Below are 13481 nucleotides of genomic sequence, written 5' to 3'. Positions count from 1 at the left end.
AAATTGTATGAAAAAATAGTTAGATATTACCTACAACATTTTATTTGACTATTTGTATCCAAATTATCTGTACTTGTAAAATAGGCAATATACAAGTTACAACTAATTTATGAATTTAATTTATGCTGATTGAACATTTTTAATATGATTATTATAATACATTGCACCTTATACACTATATAAATGGCAATGATGTATTTTATAATTTTTATTCATAATACTTTATTTATAAATCTTGCATTCTTATGTTTATTAACAATTTCTGAATTCTGACAAAGGATTCCATGCTTTACTTGTATTCATTCATTTTTGAAAAACGAAATCAAAATTGACATTGATATTGAAATTTCCATGATTTTGTAGCCTCAAAATTTTAGTTGAGATCGAAATTTAAGAATTCGAAGCAAGCACCCAGTCCTAAGAGTGGGATTAGAACCAAATTTATTTATTTGCATTTTTCAATTACGGTGCAGATTTGGCATTGAACAAAGTCAATAAGCTTAACAAAAGGGTATTTCATGGGAGATATTGAATTGGGCTCTAAATATGCAAAAAAAAAAAATTTTAATTAAAAAAAAAAAAAAAGTGGGGGACAGGTGGGGGGAGAACATACCATTAAAATTTGTTGGTATGGAAGAGCTGTGTCAAAAATTATACTGCCTCAAAGCTTCAATATATGATCATCGCTAAATTTAGATAGCAGGAAGGTAAAATAGTAACCCCAAGGATTCATAATCAGTTCTGATAACACAAAATCATTGTGTTATATAATGTTTGCGCTCGAGTATTGTGATGATAAGTTAATAGAAAGTGTATCAAAACTTGAAGAAGCTTCGCAATACTAAGAAAGTTGGATTAGAAAAAAATAAATTAACAGAGAACAGACAAGGTACTATGGGGGGCGACAAGATGTCCTCCAAAGAGCATCACGAAAATTAAAAAAGTAAAATAAAGCAGCTCCCCAGTCCTTTTGAAAGAAGGGCAGCAACAAACCTCAAAAGATCCCAAAAGAATGGACCAGAAAGAGGCCAAGAATAATACTATACCCCATAACAGGCTAGGAGAGCTTGTGTGATCTTGAAAGTTTTTGCATTCTTCTCAATCCAAAGAGTCCACAAAGCAGTGGAAACCACACTACACCGTTAAGCTCCTTCTTCCCAGCTACCAAAGCCCCAATATCTCACTAGCAAAAAATCGCCCACAGCCCAGGGCGACACCAAAGCCTCACCAAAACCGAAAAAAGAGAGCACTCCAAAGATGGGTTGCTGTCCGACAATGAAGAAAGAGGTGAGCATTCATTTCAGTGTACTCACAGAAAATGAATCAGCACATATCAGGAATGAGAGCCTTGTAGGGTCTTCAAATGTGTAACAAATCATGTTTGTTAATCCTATTAAAGACTCACAGTTCAGCTGAAAATCTGAAATGATGTGGCTCAAAGTGAAGGAATCAGGGGAAGGAGTTTTAAGGAGGTGATGGAAGAAAATTTAGTAGAAAAGAGGCCTACAGAATCACCCTCCCAGACCCCTTTATCTCCACTATGTGAAGGAATAAAATGATCAAGAACATTGAGTAAGGTGGTAAGCTTATCAATCTCTCCTTCATTGAGATTCCCAAAAAATGGAAATCCCAAGAGAGAGAACACCCCTCAAAAGAAAAGAAAGAGCTTATAGGTGCATTGCCAAAAGTAGAAAGCTTAATCAAACGAGGCACTATCATTTCCAACAAACCTCACCCACCAAAGCATCATCTCAAAATGAACCTTTTTACCATTACCCACTTCCTCTAGTATCTATCACATTCCAGTGAACCCTATACATACCTTCCATTACCTTGTGCTCTAGGGAACCAAACCTCTAAAGGAAACCTCCACAGCCATTTTCCAATTAAAGAGAAGTTTTTAGAAACCACATTACCAAGCCCCGACTCCCCTTCAAATTTAGGTCTACAACAGCCTCCTACCTAACCACGTGATCCCTCTCATTCTCCCCAAAATTAGACAAAAGAAAGTAATGCATCATCCTATCTAGAGTCTAGGAAAAACTCGTGGGCACTCTCACAAGAGATAAGAAGTAAATTGAGATATTAGAAACAGCACACTAATGAGTGTGGTACGACCCCAAGAGATAAGTATGCCATTTTCCACCCCTCTAGCCTCCTACTGACCCTTTCAATCTTGACGTCCAAAAGGGCACAAAGTTAAGGCTGCATCCAAGAATGAGATCAAGATAGGAAACTGATCAATCCAAATATGCACAGCCCACCAAGGCCTTAAACCCCTCTAAACCCTACCACCAAAATCATTAACAATAACTGAAATATTGGTCAGGCTCAAGCAATACCTAATCCATTTCCTCCACAGCCCCATAACCTCTCCCACACCACTTTAACCCCCCCCCCCCCCCAAACCAAAAAATAAAAAATAAAAAATAACCACCTAGTTCACCTTATTATAAGCCTTCTTGAAGCCTAGTGTCCTCCAACTCCAATAAGGTATTGTCTGTTTTGGCCCACTAGTCTCACGAATTTGTGCTATAAAAGGCGTCTCACATAATTGGAACCCAAACAATCCTTAGAAGTCCAAGATCTACGTAGTACACATCTAATGTGAGACCGTGACAGGCTCTCTAATCTATAACACCTTCTTCAGAGTGGCTTACACCTTTGTGTAGGATCCACCCACATGATAGTACCCCCAAGATGGTTTTGATACCAAATGTAACGGTCTTGGGCCCAACTCTGAATGAGGTATTGTCCGCTTTGGCCCACTAGTCTTACGAATTTGTCCTACAAAAGGCATATCACATAGTTGAAGCCCAAACCATCCTTATAAGCCCAAGATCTCCCTAGTACACATTTGATGTGGGACCGTTACATGTTGATGTTAGGGTCTTAGAGTTTCAAAACCCTAACACATGATTTTGGTCTATGATTAATGACTTGGGGTCGGTTAACCTATATGCAACTAGGTTGTTTTCACGAGGATGGTTTCGGTATATCTCAGTGACGTTGTGTTTGTGCAGATAGTTCTGATTGTGGTGTTCTCAAATCTAAGATGTATGATTATTAGATCCTTGGTGGTTACTTGAATGTGACCAAGAACATTTCGAGAGAATGACTCTTGAGGAAACACTAGGTGAGCATCCTACCTCCTCTAGTATCTTGATGGGTACTAACTAAGCAACCCTGAGAAGTGCTCAGGGACGGGCTCTTGATATCCTCGAGGGGTGTCTTAGGCTTTTGTGTGGGATTGGGAGCCCCATGAACAGTCCATTTGGGGAATGGGATTGCACAGGTCTCTCTAGCCCAAAGGTTTAGGTGTACGTCCTCCTTAGCCATTGGCTTTACAGTTGAGTGGTATCATCTAAGACCCCTGGTCGTGTTAAAGGGATGAGAGTTACCCTTAGTAGTGGTGGAACGTGAACTATTTCCCTTGCCGTTAAAATCAGGATTCCTTAGTGATGACGTGGTTCAAGGGTTGTTGAGTCGTAAGACTTGAAGACTAGGTTGGACACTTGAGTGTTTCCTTGGATAAGACTGAATATGGTTAGGCTAGACTTGTTGTAGCCTTGTCGTCGCACGGCGTGACTCCTTGACACTATAGGAGGATTTTAGCAAAGGTGATTACGTTTGGCCATCGAGAACTCCACGTCCATGACAGTATTAAAGTGGATCTCTCGATCTCGAATGAGGAATGAGATGGAAACTATTGGCATCGACTCAATTGCGGGTATTCGGTTTGTGACAATAAGTGGGGGGTAGAAGCAAGTTATGTTTGAGTAAGTTTTTGTCTTGCACTCCCCTCTTTTCATGTAAACCATTGCGGGAAATGAAATGAAAATTGGCCTACAGTGAATGTCTTATGAATTTTTGGTTACTTGAGGCATGTTCTTAGGCAATGCACTCATTTCTCGGAAGAGTAAGAAGCAAGACAGAGTTTCCAAGTCCTCCACTAAGTCTGAGTATTGTGCTATGCCTTCCGCATACTTAGAGATCACATGGCTTTGTGGTTTATTGGGTGAACTTGGTTTTTCTCGGCTTCATTCCACTCCTCTTCATGCTGATAATACCAGTGCTATTCAGATCGCCGATAATCCTGTCTTCCATGAGCGTACAAAACATATTGAAGTCGATTGCCATTCCATACATGAATCCTTTGACAAACGAGTGATTACTCTTCCTCACATTTCCACCAAATGTCAAACTGTAAACATATTCACTAAAGCTCTTTCTCGGCACCGGCGTCAGTTCTTGGTTGACAAATTGATGCTTCTTGATTTACCAGCATCAATAAGAGGGGGGATGTTAACGGAGATAATTCAGGCAATTAGGCTGTAAATAATGCTGAAAATCTGGCAGCATTTAAGTGCTGAAAATCAGGCAATTAGGCTATAAAATAATGCTGATTAAGCTGTAAATAATGCTGAAAATCTGGCAGCATATTTAAGTACTGAAAATCAAGCAACAACTATGTAAATCTCTTTTATATAATGAAAGCAAACCTCATGGAAAGGGCATTCAGACCAAAACTAACAATATATATATATATATATATATATATATATATAAATCTCTTTTATATAATGAAAGCAAACCTGATGGAAAGGGCATTCAAACCAAAATTAACAATATATATATATATATATATATATATATATATATATGCAAGAATATAACCCCGAATGCCCAAAGCCCAACACCAAGTTTCCCTGGCTGAAGAAAGATGACAACTGTTCAATAATGACAACAAGGAGGAGAGTTCCAGCAACTCAAGATCTTCTGAAATGACAGTTCCAAGAAACCAGAGAGCTAACCAAATTGACTAGGAAGAATGAAATCATACTATCTTACCCTGTGCTTAATCGAAAGGGGACAAGGATAAGTTGTGGATGGAACATCATTCCCCAACCACAGATCTTTCCAAAAACGAGTCCAAGAACCCCTACCCGCCACAAAATTAAGGGATAAATATAAGGAATAGATCTCCATGGACTCTCTGAAGAACATGCAAACTAAATATGGTATCCCACCCATTCACACCCAACCCATGCTTACTTCTAATCACTTCATGCCAAAGGGAATGATCTTCTAAAGGAAAACGCCATAACCATTTAGCTGGGAGAGCAATGTTTTTAAACACCAAATTTCCAAGACCCAGCCTCCCTCCACTTTAGACCTATAGACCTCCTCCCACCTAAGTGATCTTGGAAACCCCCACTCCAGACTATAAGGCTACATTTGGTTTGTGGATTACCTATTCTCAAGAATAGATTAGTTTTAGTAGGTTAGTTACAATTAGTTATACAATAAATCATGTTGTTACTATTAAGCAAATAACAATATGATTTATGAGATCATAATATGGAATAGACAAGGAATAAATATTCCCAAATTTCATCACAGGGATGTTTATTCCTTTCTTATTACATATTCAATAAAATAATTAGGAATATATAAGGAATAACAATTCCTTTGATTCCCAAAATTTAAACTATATTTCATCTTATTCCAATGAATACCTATTCCGCTGAAACAAACGAATCATAAGAAATTTATCATTATTTTCTCAATCTTATTTGCAAACCCTACTGCAGTTTTAAAAATATACAAATAATATAAGGAGATACTAGATAAAGAGGCCTGATTGCCTGAATAAGGGTGATTCTGCCCCCAGGGGAAAAGAGTGCCCCTTTCCAGCCATCCAACCTCTTGACCACTCTTTCCACTGTCGGGATCCAAAATTCCACGAATCTAGGATAGCCCCCTAAATGGATCCCCAAGTCAAAGGCCACTCTAAAAGACCACACTCCACCTAAGAAACCTGCTCCCTAACACGCTCAAGAGGCGCATTAATATCAGCTAGACTGCTTTTCCCCAAATTTATTTTTAGACACAACACCCTTTCAAAGACATGGAGGGTACCCAAAATACATCTTAAAGAAGGCCTATGATCATCTAGAAAGAAATTAGTATCATTTGCAAACTAAAGATGAGAAACCATCACACCCTCTCTCCCCACTTCCAAACTTTTCACTAACCCCACAGCCTTATCCACCATTCTACTCAACACATCAGCTACAAAGACAAACAAAAAAGCGGAGAGTGGATCCCCTTGTCTAATGCCTCTCAAAGCCTAAACCAGGACTTAAGTTCCTCATTCACAACAATGAGAACCACACATTAGATAAGCAAAAATATTGTGAACATGGTCTTAAATTTCCACGAAATTGTCAAAATTTCCATCGAAATGTCCATTTTCCATTGCCCTCGAAATCAAAATGGCAGTCAATTTCCGTCGTAAATAATTTCCATCGAAATCTTAATGAATCATCCAAACTTTATCGAAATCTCGAAATTTTAGTGAAATATGTCAAAATTTTAACTATAGAATGAAATTTCTCTCTTAATTTATTTTATTCTTTTTTATTGAAACAAAAGATTATTACGTCAATTGTTGAAATTATATGAAAAAATAAACCAACAACAACATTTTATTTAACCATTCATGTCTAAATTATCATTACTTGCATAATAAATAATACTTAAAGTCATATAAACTTAGAACAACATTTTTTTCAACCGTTCATGTCTAAATTAGCATTATTTGTATAGTAAATAAATTTTAAACGATATATGAATTTCATTTTTATTAATTGAATATGTTTAACACACATTATCTTACAAAAATTTTTGATACACATATTATATTACAACTTTTCCACCTCATACACAACATAGATGTATTTAACTTGTAATATATTAGTCCTAGAACTTACATTACAATGTCTATTAACCATTTCTAAAGCTTCATAAAAAAAATTTTGTGCTTTAATACTGATTTCTGCTGTTTTTTCAAATCGAAATCGGAATTTTCATTGAAATTTTTGTATCTTTGAAGCTTCGAAATTTGAGTTGAAATTGAAATTTAAGACCTTGATTGTGAAAAGTATCTTTAAATAAAAAAGTTATATTATCTTTTAGAAGTTAGACAAAATATTTGTAAAAGAAGCTAAATTCAATAAAAATTATTGTGAAATGATTGAACCCAAAAAAATCCATTAGATTAAAAAAAATAAATAAATATAATGACACTACAAATGCTAACTAAAAGTTATAGCCCAAAATAAAATAGTTACATTGCCCTGCAATCTTCTAAAATTTTTATGAAATTATAACATCATTTAAATAAATAGTGACATATCTTCTAAAAGATGAATTTGAGGAATAAATTGTAGACATAAAAGCACTCATTAAATAATAAATTTTAAATTTATTTGAAATAAAAAATATATATATAAAAAAAAAAAAAAACCTCATTAATTGACTATTAAGTAAACCAAAACTAACATTTATAAAGATTTTAGGTAGCAAAATAATATTTTAGAATTTACAACTATTTATATTTTCATTGGAAGAAGTCATATATTGATATCTTCAGTTTGATTATTTTGTAAAATCAAAACCAAAGCCAAAAACCCTTTATTTATAAAACTCAAAACTGAAATTGAGAACCAAACCAAAATGTAAAATGAGTTGGTTTTGGTCCAGTTTTCAGTAATTTTTTAACACCTCTTATTATATGTTTCTTCTTCCATGTGATTGTGAAAACTTAACCACACAACATAGATTTTTAGTGCTAGATATATGTATTAAAAAATAGAAGAGAAAGGATAAAATAAATCAGTGTAAGAGAACTAGGTAGTGGAACCTAAAGGGAGAAAATATAATAAAATTTAAAGATAAAATGATCAAAGATGGTGATTGGACTATAGAGGATGGTATAGACACTATTAAAAGATAGCAAAAGAGATTTTAGGTGAATCAAAAGGAAGATTCTCAAATAACAAAAAAAGTTTGTGGTAGGATCAAGAGTTCCAAAAAGCTATAAAGACAGAATTTGGTATAAAACATGGCAAAAAATGTGGAAACATAGAAAACTTTGAAAAGTATAAAGAGGCAAGAGAAGATGCAAACAAAGGCTAAATATAGATCATTTAATAATTTGCATGCTAGATTAGATACAAAAATGGGGAAAGAGACATATTTGAACTTGCTAGAGCTAGAGAAAGAAAGAGTAAGGACTTAGGTAATATAAAATTTATAAAAAGTGAGGAGGATATGATCTTGGTTAAGGAAGAAGAATTAAAAGGAAGATCGTGAAGTTACTTTAGTAAGCTATTTAATGCAAACCAAGTATAACGCTTAAACTTAGAATTGACAAATAAGGAAAAGACTAAAAAAATATGAAATTTATTCGTAAAATTAAGTTAACAAGGTAAGTTTGCATTAAAAAAGATGAAAAATGGAAAAAAAACTATAGGACCAGATAACATCCCAATTGAAGTTTGGAAATGCCTAGGTGATAACAGAATTATGTAGTTAACTAGTTTATTTAACACAATTGTAAAAACTAAGAAAATGTCACAAATAAAGCAGAAGCACTTTAATACCTATACATAAAAACAAAGTAGATATGCAAAATTGTAATAACTATCGTAGAATTAAATTTATGAGTTATACAATGAAACTGTGGGAAAGAGTAGTTGAACAAAGATTAAGACTAGAAACAAAAGTTTCAGAAAATCAATTTGGTTTTATGCCTGGGAATCTATTACAGAAGCTATATATCTTTGAAGAAGACTAATGGAAAAGTTTAGAGAAAAGAAGAGGAACTTGCATACGGTATTAATTGACTTAGAGAAAGCATATGACAAGGTACCTAGAGAGTTATACGGTGGGTTTTCGAAAAAAGGTGTATTATAGTAGGTATATTGATGTCATTAAGTATTTGTACGATGGAGTAGTGACTAGTGTTAGGACTATAGGTGAAGAAACTAGAGAATTTCCAATATTGATGTACATCAAGGATCTGATTTGAGCGCTTATCTTTTTTCTTTGGTAATGGATGAACTAACTAGGAGTATCCAAAATGAGGTTCCATGGTGTATGTTTTTTGTAGTTGATAGTGTCTTAATTGATGAAACTAGGGGTAGAGTAGAATCTAAGTTAGAATTATGGAGAGAAATTTTAAAATCTAGAAGCTTTAGGATAAGTAGAAATAAGAAAAAATATATGAAATGTAATTTCAATCATAGGAGGAGGAATATTAAAGACAAAGTTAAACTTGATAATAAAGAAATCAATAGGACTAGTAGATTTTGATACCTTGGATATATTATGCAAGCTAAAGGAGAATTGAAGAAATTTTAATGAATAAAGTTAAAGTGAGTTGGGTAAAATGGCAAAGTGCTACGAGTGTGCTTTGTGATCGTAAAATACCCTTAAAATTAAGAGTAAAATTTTATAGGATAGCCGTAAGACCAGCTATGCTATATGAGAATGTTGAGCAACTAACAAACAGCATATCCAAAAAGTAAAAAATGTCAACATGAAAATGCTTAGATGGATGAATGGTATAACGTTAAAAGATATATTAAGAAATGAACATATTCATGGTAAGTTAGCATAGCTCCAATTGAAGATAAGATAAGCGAGGGACAACACAAATGGTTTGTGCACTTGCAACATAGGCTACATAATTCGATTACTGTGAGGGGTAGTAGATGGTGTAGGGGTAGACCTAAAATAACTTGAAATGAGATAGTAAAGATTTAATAGCCCTGAATTTGTCAAAGGGAATTGTCCATGATCCCATAAATTGGTGGAAAAGGATTCATGTAGCCGACCCCATCTATGGGACTTAAGGTTTGGTTTTTTGTTTGTTGTTTCATTGCTTTCATGTGATTATGTTATAAAATATGAAATATAAATATGTTCTATATTTTTATGATTCCTTAATTTAGATTAGAGTTATATTCTATAAAATATATATATATAAAGATGACTAGTAACAGCTACAAGAATTTTCTTTCCCTTTGCTGATACATGAACCAATATAACATTCAACATGTTGGGCATATGCTGTATGTAACTTGATTATAAATTTTGGTAACAAGCACTCAGACATTAGTATGCCAGATTTTGAAGTCAAAACATGTGAATCTATAAGTTTTAACAAGTTTCTAATCTCATAAACAAATTCACATACATAATATTCACTATGTTTGGTAGATCAATTTAGAGTTTGTTAATTTGATTTCCAGTGTATCCAGCCTCCTTGTGCGCTTTTGCAACGGGATGATACAAAGGGTTTTCTTTTCTTATTTACAGCGTGATTGGCTGGCTGCACTGTTTTGATTTATTTTTATTTTTTTCTTTTTTGTTCTTGTATCTTTTAAGGAATATTTCCTATGCTCCTTGTTGTACTTCTTCTTAATAAAATCTCTTTGTTTTCAATTTTTTTTTTTTTTTAAAAAAAACTAATAAAGGTGGACTAAAATATCAAGATTCAAGAATATGAAAAGAACATAAAAAAGAAAAATCAAAACTATAAGGAACAGTGAAGTTATGACCAATTCTTCCCTGTTGCCTGTCCATGGATCTGCAGCTATTTGAGATTATCAAGTGACGCAAGGAAAGAACACAACTTTTCAATTAATTACAGGATACCCAATGTGTTTGTCCCCATGTCAAATAGCAGAGCAAAAACTCTTCAGAAAATGTTACTCTTCCTAGAACCTCAGCAGGTGGGGAACAACATTATCTAACAAAAAATTCAATTGCCTATTTTCGGAAGAAAATGAGTACCTGTCCTTGAAGTGTCATAAGGTATATAGATGATGTCTTGTTACACACAATAATATGATCGGCATGTTTTGGGAAAAGATGAACAGAATTCACAGATGCATCACCTCCCTATTAATGCACAAAGAACCAGAAATTAGGCAATAAAATTAAATAATAACAAATTTCCAATATTATGAATGCTGCAACCATTCAATTCTCAAATCCATAAGAAACAATACCCTTAAAGGAGGCGGTGGCTTAAATGTTTGTAAACAGTCTGTGGTCTTCGCATCCCAGACCTGGAAAAGCCAAACATATACAATATTCACCTGAGCATAAAAGGAGCTCATCTCCTATTTCTTTCAGATGAATGATATGAATTGAACCTAAACCCCATGCCTGCAACATTGTGCAGCAATGCTTTTCATGGAAGAACCATGTTCTTACACACTGAAAGGACCCAGCAGCGTCATAACTCATTAATATATATATATAGCTTTACCTTGACAGTGCAATCACTGGATGCAGTAATAATACAACTTCCATCATTGGTAAATATAGCATTATTCACATAGGATGTATGGCCACGAAATTCCTTTAACAACTTCCCAGACTTTAAGCCATGGATCCTAAAACAAGAAATGAATACAGTTTATACATTAAATTATATTTTAGCAACCAAGAAGGAATGCTCCTGCTTTAAACAAATAACATTCAGTGAGTTGCAAAAGTCCCCAAAATTAGACCAGGTCAACGAACAAAAAAAAAAACTAAAATATAACAGCAGCAGTCCGAACCACTATTTAAACATGACATATTGTTGTCTTAGACTAGAAATAACCATGACACAGAAAACACCCATGACTTCAAACCTTGCAGTGCTGTCAAATGATGTACTGAGTAACTGGCTTCCATCTCGAGAAAAAGCAAGACTGGTGACGCCCTGAGAATGTGCACGTTCAAGACGGCGCAAGCATTGGCCTGTTCTTATACGCCAAACCTGAAACAATGTTACAAATAAATTGATGTGCAATTTTATCAAATCTCCGATCTTGTCATCGACAATAAACAAGGTGCAGCATTGAACAAGGCAAGGCACATGCTTAAAGCCTCCCACTAGCTAAAAGGTATGGTCCCATGTCCAATGACAACCAAAGTAACTTAAACAAATAGAAAATAAATATACTTCTAAAGACTGAAGGGCATCAGAAAGCATTTGGAAGGACTGGCCAAGAAAGACATAATAAGGATCATGTTGATGACAATGATGATGAAGGAAACAAATAATTATAACAACAAAAACAAAAACACTAACAATAATATACACTTAGGTCACATAATATATCCTAAATAAGATGATGTTGAATGAAAGTTCAAAAAGTTTCAATAGAACCCACTAACAAGATAAAGCATTCAAAGATGCTAAGATATTCATAAATATGACTTACAAGCAAGTTATATTTCATTTTATATAATGAATTCAATACTACAGCCAAAGAAAATCCTTTTGCAAGAAGTCTTTGACCATGAATTTGGAAAGATATAAATCTTTGATCCCAAAGTTGACCTTCTTCTTCTTCATATCACTGCCCATGATATTTCCTCAACCATTCCTAGGCTTCTTGAGTGGGAACACGTCTAGATAGCCCTCCAACAACCCCCTAGTGATAGAGAACATCCTGCATATTTAGGAAGTGCTGGTACATCCTAAGGAAAAGGTTAAAGAAGCCTGACTTTTATTGAGATGCTCCAAGCATCAAGACCCTCATCATCAGCAATTTCACCTCAATGCAAGCCAATGTTCTTCTGAAGATAGAGATATCACAGCTATCTTGACCCTCTGGAATCCTAGATGCTAGGACTGCCAAAGCATCCACTTGCTAGTTAGCCAACTATGATGCATGCATTTTCAACCTGGAATTTATTAATCAAAGGCCACACTAAGTTCTATAAGGTACAAGTAAGGTGCAAATGTGGATTCCGTAAAAGCACTCTCCATTTGGCTGCTTGAGAAAGATGCTAGAATCATTGTGCAGGCGCAAAGATTAGAAGGAAGAAGATGAAGAGGAAGACGAAGAAGAAGATAACAATGAAGAGGAAGAAGAAGAAGACGCAGAACATGGTTATCAAAATCCTGATCTAGATCATGCAATCCTATAATCCTATGATTCAGACTTGCCTAATCGATCCGGATCCTAAGTAAAATCTTAATCAAGTAGGATCCCAATAGGAACCTATCTGGTTCATGATATTAGTATCACGATCCTACTTGTGATCCTACCAATCCTACTTGTGCGATGGAATATGGATTTTTCCTGTTTAGGATTTTAAAGAAAAAGGCACAATATGTTTTTTTTTTTTATTGGTCTGAACACATTACTTTTGCAATAGACACAAAATTTGGTCTAATTGGCTCAAATGCATCAAAATTTGGACTAATTGGCTCAAATGAGATATTAGTATCACGATCCTACCAATCCTACTTGTACAAAGGAATATGGATTTCTCCTGTTCATAATTTTAAAGAAAAGGCAAAATATATATATATATTTTTATTGGTCTGAACACATTACTTTTGCAATAGATACAAAATTTGGTCTAAGTGGCTCAAATGCATCAAAATTAAGACACAAAATTTGGTCTAATTGGCTCAAATGAGATCTTAGTATCACGATCCTACTTGCGATCCTACCAATCCTACTCGTGCAATGGAATATGGATTTCTCCTGTTTAGGATTTTAAAGAAAAAGGCACATTATTTTTATTTTTTTTATTGGTCTGAACATATTACTTCTGCAATAGACACAAAATTTCGTCTAATTGGCTAAAATGCATCAAAATTAGGGCAAAATAAT

The 13481-nt window shown here is 34.4% G+C and overlaps 1 protein-coding gene across 1 annotated transcript in view; it reads right to left on the bottom strand.

The window, feature by feature from the left end:
* Positions 1–13481, bottom strand: part of LOC131152964 (suppressor of mec-8 and unc-52 protein homolog 1) — a 97239-nt gene that overhangs the window by 22173 nt on the left and 61585 nt on the right. Inside the window, exons 10-13 of the mRNA XM_058104948.1 lie at positions 11499–11626; positions 11129–11255; positions 10866–10925; positions 10648–10755 (exon numbers count right to left, since the gene is read on the bottom strand). Coding sequence (XP_057960931.1) covers positions 10648–10755; positions 10866–10925; positions 11129–11255; positions 11499–11626 — 423 coding nt within the window. The remainder of the gene's footprint in view (positions 1–10647; positions 10756–10865; positions 10926–11128; positions 11256–11498; positions 11627–13481) is intronic.

This window comes from Malania oleifera, chromosome 4 (genome assembly GCF_029873635.1).
Source record: "Malania oleifera isolate guangnan ecotype guangnan chromosome 4, ASM2987363v1, whole genome shotgun sequence".
In the NCBI taxonomy this organism is placed as follows: Eukaryota; Viridiplantae; Streptophyta; class Magnoliopsida; order Santalales; family Ximeniaceae; genus Malania; species Malania oleifera.
Note: the sequence above shows the minus strand (reverse complement) of the source record. Positions and strands in the feature narration are given on the sequence as shown.